Source organism: Centruroides vittatus, unplaced genomic scaffold, assembly GCF_030686945.1.
Source record: "Centruroides vittatus isolate TY-2023 unplaced genomic scaffold, ASM3068694v2 contig_801, whole genome shotgun sequence".
NCBI lineage: Eukaryota > Metazoa > Arthropoda > Arachnida > Scorpiones > Buthidae > Centruroides > Centruroides vittatus.
In genome coordinates, this window is record NW_027122519.1 from 79,724 (window position 1) to 93,948 (window position 14,225).

A 14,225-nucleotide genomic window follows, 5' to 3' on the forward strand; every position below is an offset into this window, starting at 1 on the left:
ATGTAAAAGCTAGCCAGTTTAACTTGATCTGCAAAAGAGGTCTTTACGGCATTGCACCAGTATTGAATTGTATGATGCTTTATTCAACTGAGATGTTTAGAGTAAAATAATTTATTCAATGTTAGTTCTACGGCAATACTGAAATTTTCTAAATATGCGAGCAAGATACAAACAAAAAATATGTGATTTTGAGAGTTCAGATGCCAACATCCTTATAAAGGAGCTAACCTCATACATTCTGATCATTGTAGAGCACCGAAACAAAATATTTCGAAGCTCACTGTTATAAGTTTATTTCTCATGAAATCGTGAAACCAGTATAATGTAGGGTTCGTAATGCAGTTCCGAACCCTATATTAAACTGTATTTTGACAATTGTACAAGGAGTAAACTTACTCTTGTGTAGAAAAGTCTTCATTGCACTTGGATAAATGTTAAAATGACCATTCTGCATTATTGCTATAACCTATTTCCAAAATTCAGATATTTTGAGCAAAAACGTTGACGGGAACCTAGTTTCTGTTTTCATAATTTTAAATGACAAAAATTATAAAGCGCTACACCGCTCTGTAACTGTCAATTAAAATAGTAAAAACGTTTATATACACTGCCCAACTATTGATTCCAAACATCAAGGTTTTGAAACAAAATACCTGATTTACTGCGTTTCTGTCTTGTCCTGAATCCTTTGGCATTTATGATGGCCTTGGTTTTATGGCATATTTTCGTATGTTTTTTTTAAATAAATATCGGGTGAAATATTTCTCTATTTAGTTTTTTTTCTTAGATAGTATTCATTTGCATGTATCCGTTACTTAAATTTAATCCAAAAATGGTCAATAGGATTCATATAGGCTTAGAGCTGGCCAAGTCAGCTTTCCAACAACTATGTCTTCAAACTACTCTGTCAACACCCCGAGCAGTATTGTGATTGTGATCCAATATCTAGCATGTATCATGTTAAATACGTCTTTTCCCGAATAAATTATATATATATATGTACCTATTACTTATTAAAAATATCGATTCCGTGTTTCTGAATTTTTTCAAAAAATTATACTTTAGAGAAAGAGCTTTCAGCAAGTTAATTTTTTTTACTAATGTTCATAGAGAATGCACACAAAATAAATTATACAAGTAATTCGATTGAAAAATATAATACTTAGAAGACACAATTTTTTTTTATTTTAATTAAAAATAAATTTTAAACTAGATAAGATTTATTAATTATTTTCCAACATGTTAAAATAATTTATATTTAATTATAGAATTTGCGTCATTAAAAAATTAAAAGGAATATTTTTATTGTAACAGCTTTGAAAATTTGCTTAAATTTTCTAAAATAAATACTAAAATTGATAAAACGTATCCAATTATAAGAATACAAAATCCTCCTATTAAATCTCCCATTGTCAGTGGTTTAGTTTCTGTTATTTCTTCTGGAACTGCCTTTGTATGTCTCAGTTTATTTATTTGATACTTTACAGTATAACTAAATAATCCACTTTCTATTATTCGACGAATGCTAAATGAGAAAAATAATTATTAATAAATAAATAATTAACGATTCTTTTAATTAATAACTTACAATTTATTAAAAAGTTGTTTGTATCGAAATCCCTTTCTTATAGCCAATACTTCGTACTGGAAATAGAGAGGTTCTTTTGAAATTATATAATTATTAATTCCCAAAGCACTGATATGCATTATTCCGTTTGTCTCGTAATGTATCAGTGCAAATTTCCTTCTCGAAAGTAATTCGTAAACATCGTCGTTAGGTCCAATATTTATGACTTTTCCTTGTTCGTGTAATTTCTTTATCCAAAATAGTAACGGTGAGGTTTCTTTAGCATCCTATAATCATATATGCTTTAAATTTATAGATACTAGGTAGCCAGATAATTAAAACTAAAAATAATAGCATAATAACTAAAACCCTTGTCTTTACACCTAAACCGAAAACAAAACTAAAACTAAAATTATAATTAATTAATTAATTTGATATAAATTAAAATTAAAATCAAGTCAATTAAAACATAATATATTGGAAAGTGTGGATAAAGTATTCATCCGTCTTAATTGATTTGATTATATTTCATGCAGACAGAGTTAAGTCTTTATTTGTAGCACTTCTTTGTAAGTGTTAGTTTCGGTTTCGATTTCTGATGACCGAGCATTTTGCCTTTAATATACTGTATATACATATACAGATGGAGTTTTAAATATGCCGCAAATATTTGTAAATAAAAATTAATCTATTATTTTAAATGTATACAAGTTTATGTGTAGAATACAAGGGTAACAAATTTTATTTTAATGAATTTTAAATTTGATGAATAAATCTATTTATGTCTGTAAGTAAAATAAAGAGCAAGCTATGTTTGAATGATGTATATTGTGGGTTGAAAAGAAGTTTGTTTTACAGAAGTTATTTAATATTGTTTTTATTTATGTTTTTTGCTAAAACACTGTTAAACTTTTACCAACAGAATTATTTAATTATCGGAGGTTTTCGGCTATGTAAGCAGTCATCTTCAGGATTCAACCGAAATGGAGTAGAATAAGAAAAATTTGATTAATTATAACTTAACAAGATGAACAGGTAAAGAGATTATATGGATGATTGGTTTCTAAAGTTGATCAAATGTACTGCACAATTTACATTTTTCGAGATATCTCTCCGAAGATCGGAAATGGGTAGATCCGTGAATGAATGTAGATTGATGCGGAATGAACCGATCTATATTTTTAATACAGATATTAAATAGTAGATTCAAGTTCAGCCAATAGTAAGAAGAAGTTTTTGTTTTTGAAAGTGTGAGATCTGGAAACCCCCCTTGAACGAAAGTTTTAATAAATTATATCCGTCCATTTTTGTCCTTTGTGCCTAAGGGAATATTTTACGTTGTGCCTTAAGAGTTACCGATCCTTCCCTTCAAAAGAATTATCGATCCTTGTGACCGACAGAATATTGGAAATACTGATTGTCTAAGAGGTATGGAACCCATTTATGTGAACTCTCTCTCTCCCTTCGCGTGATAGGGATATATAGCTTTTTATATGTCACCCCTTTTATGTCAGATTTTTGTAACGTATATTTTGTTTTCCATTAAATCGTTGTTGTCCTGTTAAATGGTGTCTTGTTTGCTCGAATATTCGCTTATCACCTTACCACGACTCCACCTTCCCTCCTACACTCGACTGGATAAAAAGTAGTCCCGTCCCTACGGGATCCCTACCGGCAAATAAGCCATCCCTGACACGTGGGCAAGTCACTCCGACTTGTTGCCGAAATTAAACAGAGGTCTGACCTCGTCGTCCCTCCGCGGTACCCACAAAAGTACATTTTCTGTAGTTGTAAGTTGAATGTGTTTTCAAAATTTAAATTTTAGATATTGTGTAAAATACATTCACTCATAAACATGTCATACATATAGATGTCCATCAGCTTAAAAATTGTGACTGGAAATGATATAGCAGCACTAATAAACTAAAATCTTTTGTATTAGGTCATTTCCTATCAATTTCTGCTTTATTTAACTTATTTTCAGTCATTAATAGATCACGTTCAAGTACTTGGGATCGACTATTTAAACTATAATATATTTTAGTTGTTTCTATAGAATCAAGATTGTTATCGCAAAATTATATATATTCAATTAGCGTCAATGGTTACAATTATTATACTCTTACTTCAACATATTTTCCCACTCCAGTATGAAATAAAGCTCCAGCTCTATATTTATTTTCTTTTATTGCTGCAATTAATTCTTCATACGTACGTGGAACTTCTTCATTATCGGAATGAATAATGAAAGACATAATCGCCCCACTGTAACTGGACACTAGTACAAACGACGAAACTATCCAAGCAAATATCATTACTCTATTGTTCCTATTCATTTCAAAAATGTCATTTCCTAAATAAATAATTTGAAAGATGCTAAATAATTTTAATTTTTAGTTATTTATATGTCATTATATATTAAAAGTCATTAATATAGTAATAAAATTACATATGAAAAATATTATACCACGTTTAATAAAACATGACTAATGAAAAAGCACAAAATGAATTTTTACGTTACCTTTATTAGTAAATGATCCAAAAAGAGCCCATATAATGTCGTATAACTTTATTTCTCTCTTTTCGTGCAATCTTCTGCTCTGGTTGATAATAAAATAAAATGACAAACTGCTAATTACGAAAAACACCACTGTTGCTATCCATACCTATAATTATTAAATAAAACGATATTAATAATCACTTGGCAAAATTGAAGAGAAAGATAAAATAACTAGATATGGACGAATATCATTTTTCTTAAATTCAAATATTAACCAGATCCCGAATATCTAGAATACTATAATACCCCGAATATTTAGTGAAATTAATTACCTTATATAACTTTTTATATTAATTCATTTAATGTTTATTATTTAGCTTGTTTTATTTATTTCAATATACGAATAAATTAATAAAATAAAAAACAAAAAGTAAAAACAAAAACAATTTATGAAATTTTAATATAAAATAATTATCTAAAATACGTAAGGCCCATTATCCAACCCATTGTGAACCGTTATTTTTCATTAAAGATATATATATGAACTAGCAGGTAGGCCCGGCGTTGCTCGGGCAAAAGTAACGATAGCGAAGATTAAAATTATTACGTTATAGTCACAAAAGAAAAAGAGTAATTTCATCAACAAACTAAGTATTCCTAAAGAAAGGTCGAATTTGAAAATCGAATATTCTAATATTGTTCGATTTTCACGACGTGTTCTAATTATATCCTTCGACTTTCATCGAATGTTCTAAAGAAGAAAGGTCGAGAAAAACCAAACTAATCTGTTTAAATTTGAAAATCGAATATGTTCTAACATATTACTTTTTTTTTCCTTTTTTCTCCAGCGCCCGTAACTCTTGCACGTCGCTTTCTCTTGTTCTCCATTGTTACTTAACACTTTGGTGTAACACAATTGCTTAAATTTGGTACCCTGTGTACCAAATTTCAACTTTCAACTCCTAACCGTTCGGACACGTCTGGATAATGTATATAGAATCTTTAATCCTGTCCCTCCCCCCCGTGGAGAGAAATTTCGAAAAATCTCTTCTTAGTGTGCGTTCTCGTGACATACCTAACTGTGTACAAAATTTCAACTTTCAACTCCTAACCGTTTGGGCTCTGCGCTGATTATTATTATTATTATTATTAACTCGTCTCGATTATATATATAGATCATCGTACATTTCAGTGAGTTTCTGTCAATAAATAAATTAAAATTTTAATTAAACTTAGAACCGTTGCGCGATTGATATAACATTCATTGATACAAGTTTGGTAACTATTTAGCAGTAGATGTATCACAAATTACACGGTCCGTCTGCTCCAGGCCACGACAAACCTCGACGACAAGTAAGTATGTATCATCAATTAGCAATAATTTCATCAATACAAGATACTACGGTTTTTTCAGTTTCTTTAAAAGATATTCCTACCATTACCCCTCATGATAACATTAACATTCGAACCGTTATCTAATTTCTTAGTCGCATCCATTTGTTTACGTATCACACGTCATCGCTATAAATAATACCGTTACATAAACACCGCTTCCCAAAATGTAATCCCTAGATCCTCGAATTGGGATGTGGAAACGTTATTTAATAATCTCGAGTGGTGATTAAATGGGCTGTAGTACACTGGATATGTCTCTGAAAGTTTCCTGTAAAACTTCCTATAGTGCCATATAAGGGATGTTTAAAAAAACATGCCAAAATTTATACAGATAGAATTGCATAGTACATATTTTCAAAAGATCAGGGCCAAGGGGCTCTGGTCCACTCCAAAGAAAAAAAAGGACGCAAACAATAGAAATTTTCCAAAATTCTTTTCCCTATTAGAGTTTATTTTTTTATTTATATTCTGTGGTGTCTTCTATTTCTTTAATACAATGAATTAGTAGTCATATAAGGTGGAAATTTTATTGAATTCTCATTAAAATCTTTCATCTGTTCAACTGGGCCTCCCAAGTGTAAATTCTGAGTTCGCCGCTGGATTTATGATTACCTCCGCTCAATAAAAGAATTTTTAGCTGGCAATAAATTTCAATATTTGCGATAATTTGAAACAATGTTTCCAATTAAATTATTAAGATATTTATCTGATATAAAGTTTTGCATAAAAAATAATTTATTTGAAATAAATAGCTAAAGTAATTAGCAAAAATATTTGCTTAACATACCGAAATATTAAATGGATATATTACTGCTAGCATTTTCGAAAATTCTTCAGGCTTCTTTGTGAAAAAATTCACTCTCAATATATTATAGACGTGAGTATAATCCACTCCTTCTAATCTATCGTATGTTATTCCTGTAGGAAATCCAATATCAGCTTCCTAATAAAAAAACAATTCCTTTACATTATCTTAAGTAATTTATTATACAAGATTTAGTAGGCTGTGTATTCTAGTAATATATTTTAATATTATAATAGAATATATTTTACTTATTATTATTATTTATATACTTTAGTTATAAAGTATATCTTTATAATATATTATATACTTATATAAGTATATACTTATATATTTACATAAATTTATTAAGTATTTTCGAAAATACGAGGAGAATTTTTGTAACTTTTACTATAAAATTTGTAAATAATTGCAGTTTTAAAATATTAGTGCATGGGAGCACTTATATAAATAAGATTTCACTAAGGTGTTGATTGTGTAAACATGTCAAATCAATTGGTCTATATTTCCCTTCACAAAACGAAGCAAACAGAGAAAGACCTAATTGCAGATGCAGTGGAAACTAGCAAAGCATAGCAAATTCTTAACGTCAAAAATAAGTTGCAGTGTTCTTCAGTAAACCATGTTTGCGTGTATAAAATTATTCGAATCCAATCCACAATATTTTGTCATCAATATGTCCCTTTGCAGATAAAATACGTTCAGCTAAACCACAATATTTCAATGACTGACATGTTTACTTCTCAATTATTTCGATAGTTGATAGCATTTCCATTTTTTTCACAGCTTGGAAAATACAAAGTAAATCAAATACCGTAAGATTGTTCCATTGGCTAAAATTTTTCTCTTAAACATTCCTACACTTAATTCAAAATTACATAGAAACAATTTATTCCAGAGTCATTCTCATCATGTGTGTTGATGCACTCTCCTTGGGTTCAGATTAAAATCATTTATTTACTTTTCGTTGAAAGCTATTTTTAAAAAATATTGGTTTAGTTCAGCACCATTTTTTACAATCATTGTAAATTCCAGCATTTCATTGGTTTTCCTGAACTTAAAACATTCAGGAAAAAGTTTGCTTGATCACGTTTGCCGCCTGAAAACGTATATTTTCGTAAACCAGTGTTCAACTAAAAGACGGACCCGTTTAATTATTGTCATACAGAATACAGTAGAGCATCGATTATTTGACCCACGATTAACCGTCACATCGATTAACCGACCGCGTTCTAGTCCGCAAATTCAAATGTCCGCTAGTGATGTGGCGCTACAATATTTGGCTATATCTTGGCTACTTTAATATTATTTTTGTTAAATTTTTGCGTGTTTTAGCTGGCAACACTGCCTCTACCATGAAAGGGATAATCGATGCTCTACTGTAATTCAAATTACAGTTACCTGTTCAGCGCCTTTTTCAGAAAAAACCAAAACTTCGTTAAATTTTATGCACATTAATTATTGAAAATTGTAATTGTATTTCTTAAACTGTAGTATGTGCAGCACATAATACAGTTACCTACTACTATAATATCTGAATTGAAAATATTAGTCAGAATTGTCGTTGACAAAGTGACCATACAAATGCACGGATGGTATTTTATGCAGATTGTACAATCATAGATAATAACTAATTTAAAAAGTTTGCTCTAGTTTTTCATATTTTAATCTTGAAAATATTTTAAAATCAGTTTTAAAGCAATACATACATCTCTGTGAACATGTCCATTACGACCGGTCCACGTTCCATTTTTTAATTTAATTCCTTCTTCAACATTTTCTAATAGATATGTACTGAAATAAAACGTTTATAAAATTTTTATAAATAAATCTGATAACTATTTTAATAAGAATGTTTCTAATCAAAAAGTGTTGATGAGAATGTTTAATTAACTCCCAAAACAACATCTATCTTATTGAGAATTATTTATTAACTCTAACGAACGTTTTCAACCTATTCTACAGGCCATCCTCAGGTTTTTAACAATCATAAAACATTGATAATATATAATTATTAACTTTTACTTTTATTCAATACACTATAATCTCTTTATTTATATGTTCTATGTAATTTATGATGTTTTATTTCAAGTAATTCCTACCTGAATCCTAAGCTATCTTGTAAAAGTAGAATAAAATCAGAAAGACATCCACTGTGTCTTATAAATTCCGTTTTGTTATTAATTTCTCTGTATTTTATAACGTTTTCGATCTGTAAAAAATACTAATGAATTCAATAAAAACATACGTATAAAACTTATTTATGAAATAGTTACTGTAATTAATCGTCTATTAATTTCTGTTGCAGTTATAAATAAATTAATATATAGTCAAACCTGTTTTTATGCGGGGGATAGGGACCGCATTAAAAAAAACGCATTAAAAAAAATCTCACGAAACTTCACGAATGGCTGTAAATAATAGTTTTCGCAACACAATTAAAAAAATAATTTTTTTATGCGGTCAACAGGGACCGCATAAAAAAAGTCTCACATAGAAAATAACTCAAAACCGTACGAAATAGAATTTATTGACAACAGATGTCAGCACTTGACTGCATCGTCTGGTCTATCGTCTGTTTTACATATTTTTGTCCAGGTGGTGTTTTGTTGACTTAAAAAGTAAATTATTTCATTTTTCGCATATTCATGCAATAATATTACTATAATAAGTGCATTTATGCTATAATAAGTTTATTTAGCTATAATAAGTCAACGTAAGACATGACGAATCGCACGAGACTAGTCGCCAACTATACCGCACAAATTAAAAATTCGCATTAAAAAAATCGCACAAATAAAAATCGCACATAAAAGGAGCGCATAAAAACAGGTTTGACTGTATATGTTTCTACTATGATTATATTAGTTTCTCAGTTTTAATGTAATTACTACAGAATAACATTAGATCGTAATCCTTTTTTTCTATTTATAGAAAAATTAATGCAAATTCGGATCCAACTTTTGCTTTGGCTACGCATTTATGTGATCTGCAATACATTAGTAGACTCGATAATGGAAAAGACGGTTTACCAGTAATTTAAAGAAACCTCGAATTTCGTTAGAATGCGATGTTAACTGCATACAAAAATACCGATTTTTCAATATCGAAAATTCGGTCACATAATGGAGTCCAGATCTTTTATTAAAAAACCTAACCGAATAAATAAAAAGAAATGTAGCGATCCGGCTACATAATAGGAACAGTATGGTATAGTATTTCTGTCATCATATTGGTAAATTATAAAAAGAGTTTAACAGTAATTAGTATAAAAATTTTTTTAATAATTAATTGATCAACTAGTAACTGTTCGATAATAAGGACGTTGCACTTCTGAGTAATCTGTAAATAGATTACTTTTTATATTATCCGTATAAATTACTGTACTTATATAAATTCTATAATACACGGGTATAAGTTTTATTTGTGGAAGGTCTAAATCTGTAAACGGAAAGAACAATGACAGAAAACGAAAATAGAAAAATATATTAAATTTTCATATATAAAAATATCATCGAATAAGTAAAAGACACTTTTCGACATAATTAATACAAATTGTACATACTGTATTATACTGTATACAGTATGATACAGTATACATATTGCATCAAAAATATTTGTTTATATTACAGAATAAGTTTTCCAAATTTGTTTAGTATAGAAGCGAAAATATTAAATCTTTTAATGTACACAAATGTTTTATGAAAATTTTGCTTATTTCATACTTTGATCACAAATGAACTCTGTATAAGGTAATTCTGATCTATAAATAATTGAGTAATTCGCATTGCGTTTAGCAATGCAAAGCATACAATCGTGGGATACAGGTGCAAATCCTGTAATTATTCTTACCAATGGTCATAGCATTTTGGCTTAATATTTGGCGAATTCTGTGATGTGACAAGTTTATCTATAATGAATGAATTGTGACCATCTTTCATAACATTCTGATATGCAACAGTAGCTAGTAAATCAAATTCTCTTATTGTCCTAATTATGTAACTTTTACTTTATTTAATTTGATAAAATAAAATGTTTAAAAGAGAAACTTTCATTTCGCTATGTTATCCTTATGAAATAACTTCTAATTGAAAATATTTATTATTTGTTCCTTTTTATAAAACTGGTGAAATATTGCAAAATTAGTAGTAATGAAGTCTCCATAATTCATTTCTTGGAAATCTATTCCACTATTCTTATCTGTAATAATGAAGGAACTGTTCTACTTCTAATGAGACTAGGAATCTTTAAGTTTTAATTATACAAACAATTTGATATAATTTTAATACTGTAGTTTATAAACTCTTTTAAATAAAACTTTGTTTCATACTAACTAGAAATTTTATGTTGTTTTAAGAATAAGATAATTACCTACCTGTAATAATAAATAATTTAATTTAAATAAATTTATATACTGTAATTCATTTAAAATTAATATATGATAATTGGAAATAAGTAACAATAAATAATTCAGTTAAATTTAAATATATAGTTACCTGATACGTTGCTATACGAAGAGTGACATTTTTTAAAAGTTTTCCCATTTTAAAATATTTAAATAGATAAGACCAAGTTTCGGCTTCCTTTTTTCTACGTGTAAATAAATTTAAATTATCAGATAAACTTAAAAACTGACTTCACTTTAATTCAATTTTATAAAATTTGATTCTTTAAAGAAAGTGAATTAATACTTAATTTTAAAATCTTTGTAATGTTTAGAACATTTCGAGCAAATGACATGCTGGCATATATTTATATGTTATACTGTGGTTCAAACATATTAGCTGAACTATATTAAACATATAAAATTTACGACAATAATTGAGCAATTTATATAGAAAATTTTTATTATAGAACGTTAACAAATTATGGTGTATGACTATAGTATTGTTACTTTGAATCTAGCATGCGACTTTTATGATTTTGAATTATTTAAATTTGTATAAGCAAGTAAGGTTATTTACATATGCTAAGCTTGTTTCTTATAACGTTGAAAAGAAAATAAACAATAGTTTGCAAAACTTCCTGTTTTTGTAAATAAGTATTAACAGTCAAGAAGGTTTACTCAAGTTTAATATAGTTATTTTTGTCTATAATTTATGTTAGAAATTTAAACTTCATTCCATAACTGTAATTGAGCAAAGCATTAGCGAAGTCCTTTATAAATCAGAAAGTGTCTTGTATATGATCGAACTTCAAAGTACTGCACCATTATTAAACATGATTTTTTGCAAATATATAGAACTCGATAAGGCCTATGTCGTACGAAACCAGAATTTTGAAATTCGATCTAGCGGCCAAGATATTCTACGTCAAAATACACCATGTAAAGTCTATGTGGCGACTGCCGGTGTAAATTTGAAACAACCACACATGATTTTTCGCAAATAACTTTTCGCAAATGTCGAGGTCGTGACTAATCAGGAAATTTGAAATTCGATCTATGGGCCTAGATATTTCTGGTCAAAATCCGTCACATAAAGTCTATGGGCCGATGCTTGTTTTAAATTTAAACCAAACACACGACCACTAACCATGAGATTTTGAAATACAGTTTTTTACGAAATTATAGAACCACTGAGAAGTAATGATATTAATAAAGCAATAAGAAGAACATTGTAGAGACACGCAGACACGAAGCGTTTTAATCCCACTACTGGAAGAATATAAAGCTTTATAATTAAAATTTAATCAGTCACCCAGTGGCCCAACCGGTTTAACTGGCTCCCGATTTCCTGTCATTTTGTTACATAAACATTTATTTTTTTGCCTTCGTGTTTGTTATAAAGAACATTACAAAACATTACAACAGAATTAATTATTCGTACATTATGAAATCGTATAATAATAATTTTTTTCAAAAATCTGTAAAAATAAAACTACAAATCAATTTTGAGAATGTTGTATAGGTGCTGTCCAAATGACATTCACACTGGAAGAAAGGAGAGTGTTATGACAAGTAGGACAAAGTCGGACAAGGGAATAATTGAACTTCAATGAACGCCCATTTTATTTCATTAAATTTTATACAGTTTTTACATTTTATTATTCATAAAGTGGTAAAAATTTCGAGTGGAGTTGAGTTTTGTTGGACGTCCGGAGAGGGAGGGAGGTTACGGAAACTTGTACAAACTGGAACAATGGAAGGAGGAAAAGTAAAATTTCAAGGAAAATGAGGAAGTAATTTATGGACAGCCCCATAGGATATACTTGTCCCAAAATGAAAGTGGTATATCTGCTTTTGCACGAAAATTGCAATTAATATGCAACATAACACAGAATAAAATACAAAATATAGTATAAAAGACAGGACAGTAGTATATTAGGAGTAAGTTCCCTAACAATATAGTTTTAAAATACAAGATTAAAGAAAAATTAAAGGTTTCATTATAGGAAAAAAAAATCGTTCTCATCATCATTTTAAAAATACATCAATTCTAATATAGAATATAGGGGGGAAAGTTATTTGGAAGACTCTCTGCACCAAATTCTCGCAAAAATAAAAATTTTCAGTAATGTTAGCAATTCTATAATGAGTCTCGGGCAAATTACATCTCACCTAGCGATAAATGTGTCAAAATCAACAGTATATGTAATCATCTATAACAGGTGTGGCCAAACTTTTATCCCTTAGGGGCTACTTTTTCGGTAAAATATAGTCTGCGGGCGACTATGAATATGGGCAAACAATTTTAGAATTTTTCATAGATATTTTAATAAATAATTAATAATGATAAGTAAATAATGATAAGTTACTATTTTTTTCCGGCCTGTACCTGTACTTGGTTTATTCATTCTAAAATAATAGGGTTAAATATTAATAACATTTAAAACAATAATTTTTAAACTAACATAGCTGCTTCTGTTAACTGTATGAATAAATAAAAAAAAACTAAAATTAAAGTAAATTCAAGTGCACAAAGAAGGAGTAACAAGTGGATTAAAGCCAGGGGCTGTCACGTTACTGTCTGACACATGATTTTGCGCCATTTTATGCAATTGCCATTTATATGCGCATGCGTTGCGACTACAATTAATTTAAAAGTTAACATTCATTTGCATTGTTCATCGGGATAAATACAAACAGTATGGGTACGTTGCACAGTCTATTATTGCAAGAATAAATTATCGAATTAAAATTTTTAAACATTAATTTAAGTGAAAGCAAGTTGTTCAATTTTAGCTTCGCGGGCTACTTTCAAAACCTTTGCGGTCGACCGGTCGTCCGCGGTCTACGTGTTGGCCATCCCTGATCTATAAAGTAAGAAAATAAAACAAATACTGCTTCTAAATAAGACCCGTAAAGATAAGTCTTTGACACGGGCTAAATATCAAGACGTGGACTAATAAATGGCAAAACGTTATACTGAATGATGAGAATTCATTCAACATGAGTGGACCAGACGGCTAGAGAAACTATTACTATAATATTAGAGGAAAAAATCACATAGTTATTTTACGAAATTAAAATAGATTAGACTTAAAAACAGGACTAAAACTATTAAAAATAATATTACTAAAAATTCTCATCTTTACAAATTTCCAATAACCCCTTTATAAAATGTTTTCTTTTGTGTTCTGGTGTGCAGAACTTTTGTTTACAGTAGGCCTATTTTATTATTTGTAGGATTAAATTATAATTTTTCAAACTATGTAGTAATAATTATTATTTCATTCAAAAAATGTTTTATATTGTGTTCTAATGAGCAAAAATTATGTATGTAAAATTTCTATTAGGGGAAAATTTTGGCTTCTGAAAATATTTCTGCACCCATGCTTTTATAAATGACTCAAACGTAAATGCTTGAGAATTGATATTATATACATATATAATATAAATTTATTTTTCCCTAGCTAAATATAATAGTTATTAATAAATAAAATTAAAAAATTATCATCTTCGGTAAATTGAAGGTATGGCGATGTCGCATTGGCCTTGGGGTGCTGTACATTCGCCTCTA

At 28.9% G+C, this 14,225-nt stretch overlaps 1 protein-coding gene across 1 annotated transcript; it reads right to left on the reverse strand.

The window, feature by feature from the left end:
* Positions 1-1,302: 1,302 nt before the first annotated feature.
* LOC136982037 (uncharacterized) lies at positions 1,303-3,909 on the reverse strand. The gene is made up of 3 exons (XM_067278467.1): positions 3,694-3,909; positions 1,589-1,854; positions 1,303-1,525 (listed from the first exon to the last, which is right to left on the reverse strand). Exons 1-3 carry the CDS (start codon positions 3,901-3,903, stop codon positions 1,303-1,305), a joined length of 699 nt encoding a protein of 232 aa, XP_067134568.1. The 5' UTR covers positions 3,904-3,909.
* Between the last annotated feature and the right edge of the window lie 10,316 nt (positions 3,910-14,225).

Bases quoted from the DNA above. Each gene is read 5' to 3' on its own strand.
- LOC136982037 (XM_067278467.1), bottom strand. From the start codon at position 3,903: ATGAATAGGAACAATAGAGTAATGATATTTGCTTGGATAGTTTCGTCG. The intron at 1,855-3,693 runs GTAAGAGTATAA...ATATGATTATAG, and splicing joins GAGTGGGAAAATATGTTGAA to GATGCTAAAGAAACCTCACC. The intron at 1,526-1,588 runs GTAAGTTATTAA...TTTCTCATTTAG, and splicing joins AAACAACTTTTTAATAAATT to CATTCGTCGAATAATAGAAA.